At 41.3% G+C, this 12,954-nt stretch overlaps 1 protein-coding gene across 2 annotated transcripts in view; it reads right to left on the bottom strand.

Moving 5' to 3' along the window:
• NECTIN2 (nectin cell adhesion molecule 2) overlaps positions 1–12,954 on the bottom strand; it is a 100,475-nt gene that overhangs the window by 34,388 nt on the left and 53,133 nt on the right. The window contains exon 6 of one of the 2 annotated variants that reach the window (XM_073570805.1): positions 5,514–6,729. The exons of the other annotated variant lie outside the window; for it this stretch is intronic. Within the exon in view, the coding sequence (XP_073426906.1) occupies positions 6,251–6,729 (479 nt within the window). The 3' untranslated portion in view covers positions 5,514–6,250. Of the gene's footprint in view, positions 1–5,513; positions 6,730–12,954 lie in introns of those variants that run through there. 2 annotated transcript variants of the gene reach the window in all.

Here is a 12,954-nt window from a genome sequence, read left to right as displayed (position 1 = left end):
ATCAGACGAGCTTTAAAAACATCAAAAAAGTGGGTTTATTTTAAAATCCTTAGTTTTTCCCCCCCCATTTTCTTTTTATTTTAAATGTCAAATTTGGGGCAGATTCATCATGGAATCCACATAAAGAGAAACATGTCGCTTTGTCCCCCACCCTGCGGGATGATTTTCAACACTTTTGGGGGAAAAAAAACAAACTTGTTTTATGAAGAGCAATGTGAGGAGCGGGCAAGACAGAAGGTATAAAAAGGGAGGAGCGAGAAGAGAGGGTAAGGGACAGAAGGTATAAAAAGGGAGGAGCGAGAAGAGAGGGTAAGGGACAGAAGGTATAAAAAGGGAGGAGCGAGAAGAGAGGGTAAGGGACAGAAGGTATAAAAAGGGAGGAGCGAGAAGAGAGGGTAAGGGACAGAAGGTATAAAAAGGGAGGAGCGAGAAGAGAGGGTAAGGGACAGAAGGTATAAAAAGGGAGGAGGAGTGAGAAACTAAGAAGTGAAGACAGGGTTTAATGTGAAGGGAAAGGACAGGGAAAAGTGAGAAGTAGTAGTAAGAGTAAGGCTGGGGGGGGGGGGGGGGGGGGGTGTCACACTTGTCAGAAACTCACACGAGTCTCTCACATCAATACCCGACACTGCCGCTGGCACTTGGACCAGAGCGCTCAGCTGCATAGAAATACATGCAGCCGCACATTCCATTCCCGAGTGCCGGCGGCAGTGCCAGGTATTGATGTGAGAGACTCGTGTGAGTTTCTCGCAAGTGTGACCCCGGACTAAGGGACAGAGAAGGAGAGACCTTAAAGCAGAATTATAGAGACGAGAATTGATGTTAGAGGGACAAGGGAAAGTGTGAGAAAAGCAGATGAACCAGCAGAGAGGGGGTAAGGGACAAAAGAGACGGTAATGAGAAGGAAGAGTTTGAGGGTAATGGAAAGAGGGGAAAAAATTATTAATTATATAAATAAAATGACGCAACAATAGAAAAAGAATGAAAAGGAAGACAAAATGGGGAAGATAAAAAAAAAAAAAAAAAAATCATGGCTTTATAGACATTGACTGTCTCCTGCAGACTTTGGATAGATACACAAGGGGGATACCATTCAATGGTGCAAATCCTTGACCCAGACATAAGATTAATCGGTTCTTGACACGCAACTAGATATCTTTTGATTGACTTAAAAGGGTTTTCCACTACTAGGACAACCCCTTTGTGATCAAAACATACTGGCGCTATCAACACTCTCCTGAGGCTCACGTTACGGTGTTGCGTCACGTGACGCCGGTGCCCAATCAGCCCTGGAGTCAAAATAATGAAATACTGCACTATTAGAAATCTTTTGCACCCTGTTAAATTAAGACAGTGTCTTTAAAAAGATTTTTCAATTTTATGCTGCAGATCTTCAACCTGTATGTGAAATCTGCAGAGAAACATTTGTAGGTGTGAACAAAGACAAAGGTCTACTGCGAGTATCACGTTCAAGCTTTCGAGATCAATTATACATCAATCACTAGATTATTTATAACCCTCGAGTCCATTTGTTAGGAGAAAACTTCCAACAGAAGTGCAAAGTAACATTTTCCGCAGGAAACACAACTTTTTTTTTTTTCAGTAGGAGAAATCAGTTTCTTGCAAAACTAGGTGTGACGCCAACATCCCCCCCAAAAAAATAAAAACTCACAATAGAGCGTGGCTTCCCAGGAACAATGTGTCACCCAGCGTTTGTTTTTCTCTTTGTGGTCTGAGAACTATAGGAGTAAGCTCTTCCTATGCAGCCAAAAATACCTTTGTTTCTGAAGGAGAAGGAGCCTCCTTCCAAACGGGACAAGGTCTCTAGAGCCAGCGAGAATGTGTGATATTCAGGCACCTGTTAATGCTGGGAGAAAAAAAAAAAAAAAAATCCAAGAGCACTGCCACCTCAGTTCACAGGTTGTAAGCGGTACTGCAGTTTAATATCCTTCACTATGAGGCCGACCCGACACGATTCACTAGTCCTTAATAGGGAGGAGCAAACGTCCTCGGATAAGGCATCATAGGAGCATGCACGGGTGCCAAGTGTCTTCAGTGTGCTCGAAAACTGTGTTCAAATTCCCGCGGCTGCATGTCTCGCGGCTGGTCGACAGGCAATCCCTGCATGTGTTGCCATTTGTTAGACTGTCAATCAGTCACGAGACATGCAGCCGCATGGACTGGAACATAATGGAGCACGCCAAAGTCACTTGGTTAGCACCCGAGCATGCTCTGATAACACCTTATCTGACCACTTTCGCTCATCACTACTAATAAACCAATTTAACACTACTAGGGCCCCATTGCAATGTGTTTATTAGAGACACCCCCCCCCCCCCCCCCCCCAATTATGAAGCATCTTTTATAGTATCGGTCTCATAATAACTTTTAAAACACCCCTTAAGCAGCAAAGTGGAGGTTTAACTCGCCTCTGAATTCAACTGTGCGCACACAGTTTTTCAAGGAGTTTTTGGAGCAGAAACTCCAAATCCTCTTACAATACTAGGAGTCTAAGCTCAGAGGCCATGTGCACAGAGAGTATTTTTGAAGAGTTGTTGGAGCAGAAATCCATGTTTTTGAGGAGTTTTGTGATTTGGAAAGTTTCTGCTCTAAAAACCCAGCAAAAAAGACCCAATGTGCACATGGCCTTAAAAGGATTTTCCCTAAAATAGTAAGTTATCCCCTATCCTGTGGATAGGTAATAGCTAGTTAATCGCTGGGAGTCCAACCGCTTGGGGTGTCAAGACGTTCCCCTCCATTCATGGTCCATGGCACTGCCACAAACAGAGGAGCCCTATCCTCTGCAGCAGGCCTATAGACAATGCAGGGAGGGAGACCTCTCGAGTTCCCAAGCATTTGGAACCCCAGTAACATTCTTTATCCTGTGGATAGGAGATACCTTACTATTTTGGAAAAACCTTTTAACTCTGTGCTGAATCAGTGTCAATAGAAATCAGACTTGAAAGAAAGTAGTTAAAAAAAAAATAAGTAAAAATGGTGGCCAAACTTTGGTCAACTAAAGTAGCAAAGATGGTGACATTGGACAGAGCCAACTAGAATAATCACCTTCATGTCCCGTTCTCTGAAAGGGGTATGGTGAATTTTGGCAATTTACTCTTAGGGCAAGTTCACACAGGACTTTTTTGCTGCGTTTTTTTCATGCTAATTTTCTGCTGCTTTTTCCAATACCAGCAAAGCCTATGAGATTTCAGAAATCTCTTGCACACACTGTTTTTTTTGTGCGATTAGGATTTTGTGCTTTGCTGTGTTTTTTGGACAGAGCATGTCATTTTCAGCGTTTTTTACCCACTGACTTGAATGGGTGTTGGAAAAAAAAAACGCACCACAAAGGCAGGTGTCATTATTTGCAGAGTTTTTTGATGCAGAAAAGTCATGGACAAGAAAAAAAAAAACAAAAAAAAAAAAACCCACAGCAAAAAAGTCTTGTGTGAACTTACTCTTAGAATAAGTTTGTTCCGTAGGTGGCTCTGGAATCTATAAATGCTACATCAATATAAAAAGATAGTGACCCCATCCAAAATGTAGACATCCCATCGGTCACTATGCAATTCATCCATGGAGCTGGTTATAGTCTAATTCTTTTGTTCTCCACATCCACCCTCCTCCTTCCATTATCTCTACAGCTATTGCATACTTCAACCAAAGTGTCCTCCATTAAGAATGAAAGGTTGTCAGAACCGCACCCAGTAATTTAATATCATTTATAGTCTTGAGATGTAACATTATAGATGTGTAATTCGTAGATCACAGCATAAAAGCAATTTCGCATTTCAAGGTAGATAAACATAGACGAGGTCATATACGATCAGACTAAAGCAGCAACAATCTTGTCCACAGGTGGTATCGGATATTGCAGCTCAGCCCTTCTAAAAGGAACAGGGCTGAACTGCAATACCAGTTGATGCCATGTCTAAACTGGACCATTGTTACTTTAAGAGGATCTGTTAATTGCTAGAAGTGTGTGAGTGAGTGAGTGAGTGAGAGTGTGTACCCAGTGTAAATGCTGCTGTTCTCCCGAACCTGGTGTTTTTCTTGTGTTCCTGAGCCTTTCCGTTCCAGAGATATGACTCCCTTTTCCCTTTGTATAAATCTAGACCTAGGTGGGTGTGGTCAGGAATCTACGCGGGAGTCATTTAGAAGACTAAAAAGGAGGATAAGGAGGATCAGCATTAGAACATACACAGATCAAAACTTCTGACGTCAAAAGAGTTTTCACGTGCCATAAATATCAATAATAAATCCTGAATCCGGCGTTGTCTTTCTCTTGTTCCTATGCCTCTCTATTCCCGAGCTATGGCATCCTCTTCACGGGCAAATAAACTTCGTCTTTTTAGCGGAATGCTTGTGGTCTTCTAAATGACAAGGGGAGAAACCAGCGCTGCTTATGGTCAGAACACAATACATAAAGTGCATATGCACATATTGATTTCTAGCTGTACTTTAAAATGAGACATTTAGCAAACAATTGATCAATTCTTTGAGTCACCACCCTGCCACGTCACGGCATTCTCATATAGGGCAGTCCAGCGAATATGAAAAACGTAGCGTAGGACTGCTCCATATGAGAAAGCCGTGGCGAGGTGGCTCAAAGAATTGATCAATTGTTTACTAAATGTCTCATTTTAAAGTACAGTTAGAAGTCAATATGTGCATATGCACTTTATGTATTGTGTTCTGACCATAAGCAGCGCTGGCTTCCCCCCTTTTCATTTAGAAGACCACACGCATTCCGCTAAAAAGACTAAGTTTCTATGCCCGGGAAGAGGATGCCATAGCTCAGGAATGGAGAGGCATAGGAACAAGAGAAAGAATGTCGGATTCAAGATTTATTATTGATATTTATGGCACATGAAAGAACCCTTTTGACGTCAGAAGTTTTGATCTGTGTATGTTCTAATGCTGATAAAACTCCTCAGTCTGATTTTGTAATCGAAGGACCACAAATGTCAGTCAACTGTGACTTTCTACAAGACTGAAGATGAGCTCAATAGAAAGTGTCCGAGTCAGTCTCCAGTCTTGGAGGAGAGCCCCACGCTGTCAGTTTTAGTAGGGGTCTGGGCACATGGATACCCTCCCACTGGTCAAAACATCCAACAAGTCTGACATATCCACTGGGGTGAAACCCACTATGTGAACTGGAAAAGCCACCAAGTTTGTTGCCACCAAGATTTTTTAGCAACCAATATAATTTAGAATAAGGTCAGACACACATCTGACTTTTAATGGTCCAAGTACGGCTCAACATCTGGACAAACCACGAGTCTGACTCGACCACCTCATAAGCTTGCATTCTGGTCAGGTGACTTCTAGAGGTGGCCCAGATACTGCGATCCGTACTCAGAGAAAATCAGTGAAACAGTGAAAATCAGACATGTGAAATCAGCCTAACCTGCATTTTTAATAAGTTGACAGAAGATTTCTGTAGATTTTAGGCAGAAATGGTCTTTACAAAATTGTGTGTGTGAATTGTTGAAGATTTTAATTAAAAACAAAAGTTTTTATATGATGTTTATTAAAATTTTTCTCTTTTCTTACAGAAATACAAAAAAATAAAAGCAGAAATTCAAAACAAAAAAACCTCCCTTAACGCAAGCTCAATTTTCTTCATATTAACCATTAATTTCAACCTTACATTATTAGTGCAAACCCCTTTAAAAAAAAAAAAAAAAAAAAATTGCAAGTGGCAACTATATCCTGGCACCACAACTTCATTGGTAAGGTCCCCATACCTTACCCAGCCCCCTGAAATAATGAGGGGTATCTAAGTTGTCCAGCAAGATAGGGAAGTCCATATTTAAAACAGTCATATGTCTTAATAGTTCTGGATATTCTGTGGGAAGAAGAGTAGATCTTGGCAGTTTATCAGGAGGGTGAAGAAAATATCGGGGAAGGTGGGGGTCTACTGTTTCACCACAGTTTAATGGAGTGTATCTAAGGAGCTGGAGCTTAGGCAACATTTGTATGGGAGGTTGTATATACGAGAGTGTGAAGGGGAGTACACATACCTGACCGGAGAGCAAAAGGTAAATGAAGGGGATAATTCCTAATGCATATGTACATTTCAGTCCAAATGGCTCATGGTCAATGAGGCTAGATAAAGTCCAGGTGAATGGCGGGACAAGGACGTGTAGAGTTCCACGTACTCTACGTTTCATATCACTGGGACGGATATAAACACTCTGCAGTCCAGGTGTTCATTATTGGGTAGTACTCTAGTTCTAAACTGGAGTAGTCACACATACACAGCAGTCCTGGAGATGATCGAGCCATCAGTCTGTGACTCCATGTCATCATCCAGGTAAGAGTCAATCGGATGATGGGGTCTAAGTTGCAACATGGGCCCCACCTCATTGAATCGTTCTTCTTCCTCCTCATCATCTTCAAGGACTTTGTATTTCATCCTTTCCTCCTCCTCCTCATCATAGTCCTCATCTCCCAACGAAGGGCTTAAACCACTGTCTCTCATGGGGACTCCACCTTTAAGGGGTTTGTCCAACTCTCCGTCATCTTGGTAGGTGAACTGTTCGGATGGTTTGCCAGTGCCAAATGCTCTGGGCTTTGGATTGTAAGTCCCACGATCCTTCTTGTTTTGTAGACCTCCTCTCTTGATGACGAAGAAGATGATGGCAGCCAGAAGGAGTAGGACCAGAATCCCCCCAATTACCCCCCCGGCGATGGCTCCTGCGTTTGTCTGCGTCTGCATTGCGTGTTCTGGGTACGAAAGAAACATAGCAATTCTGTAGCCTACCATTTTTACTCCATCAATAACCCCCTCCCCCACAAAAATCCCATCATTAGTATATTTAAAATGCATCTACTACTAAAAACATGCACAAACCAAACAGTGTGGAACAATCAAGGAGTCAAAAACATGCAGTACCAAGTGCCCCACTTTCTCTGCCCATATAATGAACATGTCAGAATGATGGGATTACCCAATCTGTACATGCAGGAGATCAGTTAGCAACACGGGTTCAGGATGTGCCACATGCAGTTTGAAGGAAACACCCTAAATTAGCATTTTTAACCACAAACAGAATATAGATATACAATATATTGTCTAGAAAACTAAAATTTCCTTAATGATTATCAAAGGTCACAGATTCTCAAGTGTTAATTTTAATATCACTGGAAATTTTTTGAAAGAAAAAAAAAAAAAATTATGCAAAGTTCAAGAATGGATAGCAGGAGCACACAAGTATGGAGAAAGCTGTAGGACACACTTCCATAGCTGTATTATTGGCCCATGTGTATGTTTTTACAAAAAAAAAAAAAAAAAAATAATAATAATGGAGAACTGTTCCACTATCTTCAGTGGGACGAAATCCATCAACCTAAGAGTTCAGCTATGGGAGTGTGCCCAAAGTTAGAGATGGAAAAATGGAAGAATCCAGTTATTTATGACTACTAAGGACCTGCAGTCATCTAAACCCCGGCAGGAGCCAAGAATCGGAGCAAGGCTTTCCATAAAATGGGGCAGGTATTGTTTTCCTGTAATAATCCTGTAGCTACATACTCTGGCCAAGACAACATAACCCAGTGGTGCCTACTTCCAAAACCAGGTCACAAGACCAATGCACAGTCACTCTCCCACCTGTGCAAACGGATGGAAAGTTGCTCTTGCTTTGCATATTCTAGTGCATATTTCATTCAACTTTCATTATCTAGTGACTTTCCTTCACCCAAGGCAAAGGTTCAGTTCACCAACAAGGAAAGGTGGCTTTCTAGCACCAAGCATCAGGGGCACATGCCATAGAACGGAGACAATTCGACTCACAGGACTTTGATCAAGCCGCCAAGTCCATGGTCAGAGGATGGGAGCCCTGTAAACTACCTCCTACCTGCCATCTTCTGTGGTTCCTCGCGGTTAGACGGCCTGATGTGACATCACTTGTGCCATGAAGCACACTTGATGTGGCACCATGCTAACAAATCAAGAGCAGCCACGGATGATGGTAGTTGGGATATGGTTTTTTTTGCAGGGCTCCAATCCAATGGTCACTGAATAAAGACCCTCCCAAGGGACCAGGGTCCTGCAGATTTATTGGCTCGTCACTAACAGCACTGAACTTCTAAAGCACCTCATGAGCCAGGGTTCATATAGGATTTTATTAGGGGGGGGGGGGGGGGGGGGAACTACACACCAAGGTTACTTACTGGTAGCCGTTTTTTCCGGAACCCATGACAGCATCCGCATGTTCAGGTGTGCTGTCATGGGTGAAGGGAAAACACCAAGGTTACTTATCGGTAGCAGGTTATCCCAGAACCCATTACAGCACACGTGAATATGCTGTCATGGGTGAAGGGGAGAAAAAAAAAAAAAAAAAAAAAAAAAAAAAAAAGGGAGGACTGAACCACACTAATGTATTACCAGGTCAGATCGGAGATTTAGTGCACTGTGGAAAAGTAAAAGGATTATAGTACAACGGGAGGCAACCTTTAAGTGGAACAAGTCATTCTGCTTATAATATTACCTTCCTTATTTAATCTGAACTCACAGTTTGTAGTAATTATAACACTATGAGCTCATTCACAGGAACAGCCACGAGCGCCATTATTATTATTAAACAAGAACCAGTTCCATCGAATGTGCTGAGGCTGAAGAATAGATGCCTCAACGGGAAGTCATGTTTGTGCTGAAGGATATGATCACAAAAATACCTTTTCGGATTACACAGAATATTAACCACAATAGATGCTGGTGCAACGTATCCCATAAATGCATAAAAAAAAAAAAAAAAAAAAAAAAAAAAAAAAAGCAACTTGTTCTGAGCCATCATCATCTCAGAAACAACTAAACCATTAAAGAAAACAAAGTCCAAAAGGTTTCAATATATAAATGAACCAACGGAAACATGATGGATTACTAATCAGTGCACCAAAAGCTTCTAGGCATTAGTTGGTGTTCTTTAGTTGTGATGTACATCACAGTTACATAGGTTGGGGAAAAAAAATAAAAAAACCTAGGTCCATCAAGTTCAACCTTTCTCCACCAATTGTACAGGTCACCAATTTAATTCTAACTCACAATATTATGTGTATTGAGCAAATAGTCCAGCCTTTTATTAATAGCAGTTAAAGAGTCTGCCATTACTACCTCTTGTGGTTCCTCATTCTGATTGTAAAGAACCCTTTCCTATTTAGCTGCCGGAATCGCGTTCTTCCACCCATAATGAGTGCCCTTCTGGTCCTTATTATGGTCTTTGGAAGAATAAGTCATGTGATAGTGTCTTGTACGGACCACACATTCAATTGTGGCCAAAAGTATTGACACCCCTACAATTCTGTCAGATAATACTCAGTTTCTTCCTGAAAATGATTGCAAACACAAATTCTTTGGTATTATCTGCATTTAATTTGTCTTAAATGAAAAAACACAGAGAATGAAGCAAAAAATTCATCATTTCACACAAAACTCCAAAAATGGGCCAGACAAAAGTATTGGCACCCTCAGCCTAATACTTGGTTGCACAACCTTTAGCCAAAATAATTGCGACCAACCGCTTCCGGTAACCATCAATTATTTCTTACAATGCTCTGCTGGAATTTTAGACCATTCTTCTTTGGCAAACTGCTCCAGATCCCTGATATTTGAAGGGTGCCATCTCTCCACAGAAGTTCTATGGGATTCAGGTCTGGACTCATTGCTGGCCACCTTAGAAGTCTCCAGTGCTTTCTCTCAAACCATTTTCTAGTGCTTTTTGAAGTGTGTTTTGGGTCTTTGTCCTGCTGGAAGACCCATGACGTCTGAGGGAGACCCAGCTTTCTCACACTGGGCCCTACATTATGCTGCAAAATTTGTTGGTAGTCTTCAGACTTCATAATGCCATGCACACGGTCAAGCAGTCCAGTGCCAGAGGCAGCAAAGCAACCCCAAAACATCAGGGAACCTCCGCCATGTTTGACTGTAGGGACAGTGTTCTTTTTTTTGAATGCCTCTTTTTTCTCCTGCAAACTATGTTGATGCCTTTGCCCAAAAAGCTCTACTTTTGTCTCATCTGACCAGAGAACATTCTTCCAAAACATTTTAGGCTTTTTCAGGTAAGTTTTGGTAAACTCCAGCCTGGCTTTTTTATGTCTCGGGGGAAGAAGTGGGGTCTTCCTGGGTCTCCTACCATACAGTCCCTTTTCATTTAGACGCTGACGGATAGTTCAGGTTGACACTGTTGTACCCTCGGACTGTAGGGCAGCTTGAACGTGTTTGGATGTTAGTCAAGGTTCTTTTTCCAACATCCGCACAATCTTGCGTTGAAATCTCTTGTCAATTTTTGTTTTCCGTCCACATCTAGGGAGGTTAGCCACAGTGCCATGGGCTTTAAACTTCTTGATGACACTGCGCATGGTAGACACAGGAACATTCAGGTCTTTGGAGATGGACTTGTAGCCTTGAGATTGCTCATGCTTCCTCACAATTTGGTTTCTCAAGTCCTCAGACAGTTCTTTGGTCTTCTTTCTTTTCTCCGTGCTCAATGTGGTACACACAAGGACACAGGACAGAGGTAGAGTCAACTTTAATCCATGTCAACTGGGTGCAAGTGTGATTTAGTTATTGCCAACACCTGTTAGGTGCCGCAGTTAAGTTACAGGTGCTGTTAATTACACAAATTTGAGAAGTATCACATGATTTTTCGAACAGTGCCAATACTTTTGTCCACCCTCTTTTTTATGTTTGGTGTGGAATTATATCCAATTTGGCTTTAGGACAATTCTTTGTGTTTTTTCATTTCAGACAAATTAAATGAAGATAATAATACCAAAGAATTTGTGTTTGCAATCATTTTCAGGAAGAAACTGAGTATTATCTGACAGAATTGCAGGGGTGTCAATACTTTTGGCCACAACTGTATCTGTACATACTGATTAGTCTTTTTTTTCCCCCCCCAAGCTAAACAATCCCAACCTCTCATTTGAGAGGTCTTCCATCCTTTGTAATAATTTTAAATATCCTTTTTAAAACATGGAGTCCAACTGTACAGTGAGGAGCTTCTTCTGTTGTAGAAAAGATTAAAATCCTTCTAAACACCAAAAACAGGTAGATTTAATTTATAAATTAGTAGATGGCTCGCCAAACGAAGGGTCATGGCTCAACTTTGGATCATCTCAAGCACCAAGAGCACAAGTGGTCCACCATTAAAAATATGACCCCCAAGACCTCTGCAATACAAGACAAATATGCAGTGAGTAGCACTGGCCAGTTTGGGAATAACTCAAATATGAGTTTTATGCTTCAAGACCAATATACTTTAATCTACAGGATGGTATAAAAGACACCGGGGGGGGTGTAAATGTTTTTAGTATCTATTAAGAACCATTCAAGTGGCTGGTTGAAAACGAAGATGTAATTGGTCTATGACCTCGGATTTCCATCAATTTCCAAAGTCAATATTGCAATTTTCATCAAATCTTTACAATTCATCATAAAACCTTGGGAGATCTTTAAAGCACACCGACAAACTATGATAAATCGGGGTGATCAAACTTCTGGAACAGCCTTTAGAGAGAAGCTTATTAAAGGTTCTCCTCTGCGATAAAATGTGGACACTTTTTTGAAGCTTCACAATCATTAAATTCCAGTGTTGAAATATTTGACTGCTACTTATACAGCCAGAAATCCCAACCAGAGGAATACTGGAAAATAAATAAACCTCACATGCTACAAGTTTCCAAAATTCTGATTCACTGAACAACAGTTCTTTGCCTGCCAAATATTTCAGAGCTTTTCACTAGAACACAATTTGAGACCTTCAGAAACATTACCATCCTCAAGGTGCAGAAATACAAGTCTCTGCTAACGTTCTTGTACTGCCTCACTTTTCTCAAACCCTCTTGGCACTTGAGCAACTAATGGTAATTGATTGCAGGCCGAGGACAATGTGGCAGGCTCTCCTTAAAGTAATTACTGTAGAGCCGGGAGTGATGTCAGAAAATTCATCGAGTCCCTACAGCACGGATTAAACCATAGCCTTACAATACTGGGCACAGTGAGGAGTAATATGCCAATTAGGTCTCCACCATCAGTTTTTTTTAAGCAATTTGGGAAAAGACTAATATATAACCAGTTCCTATGCTCATATTTAGCGTAGGTAACTTTTTGACCAAGTTAAATATTGAAATATTCAAAAGCCAAATTACAATTATAGTTTATCGAGTTCACATCAGATCATTTGTAACCCTGGAAATTCAGCTAGAAACTGAAAATAAAAATTTCAATCTACAAAAACAAAATGATTCCGGTCTCATACCCACAGGTATCTGCTCAGGTTAGAGGATACCAAGTCGCGCAATGGCCAAGAGCATAAACGAAGAGCAATGGACACTACAGACTTTAATTTAATCTGTCGAGGAAACTAATTTTTGGCAGTGAAGATTTTTTTTTTCTGTTGAAACAGAAGCCAAGTAGAAGTTTTGGGACACCGAAAGAGTACCATCTTATAGTCGCAGTACGGGGAACCTGTCAGGCCAAACTCCAGCTCTACACTTGGAGCCAAGCTTGAATCAAAGCTCAATCCCATTCCTTCACTGGAAGCAAGGGGACAATGAGAAGACTCCAACTTCTACTAGATTCTTAATACAACTAATAAAAATAAATAAAAACATATGCAAAGTCAGGTCCAATGATGATTCGACAGATTGGCGGCAGCCATCTTGCCCGACTCATCCGTGACACATGGCTAGATAAGCATGGAGCACGTTTATCCAGATAGCTTGAATTGGCCAGTGCCTATGGGTTTTCTGCATCTGATTGGGATTGCCAGGTGCTACCACCAGTTCTGCAACCATTGGTAACAAAATTGGTCAGTCTACTTCACTCATGGCCAGACAAGCATAAAGAATGTTTAGCCAGATTTGTTTGGACCACCAAAACCCATTGGGCTCTGCAACTGCTCAGGTTGGACTGGTGCTCCCACCATGTGTCACAAAGTTTTATTTTTAAGC

Source organism: Dendrobates tinctorius, unplaced genomic scaffold, assembly GCF_039654945.1.
Source record: "Dendrobates tinctorius isolate UK_male_01 unplaced genomic scaffold, ASM3965494v1 ptg000028l, whole genome shotgun sequence".
Lineage (NCBI taxonomy): Eukaryota > Metazoa > Chordata > Amphibia > Anura > Dendrobatidae > Dendrobates > Dendrobates tinctorius.
Note: the sequence above shows the minus strand (reverse complement) of the source record. Positions and strands in the feature narration are given on the sequence as shown.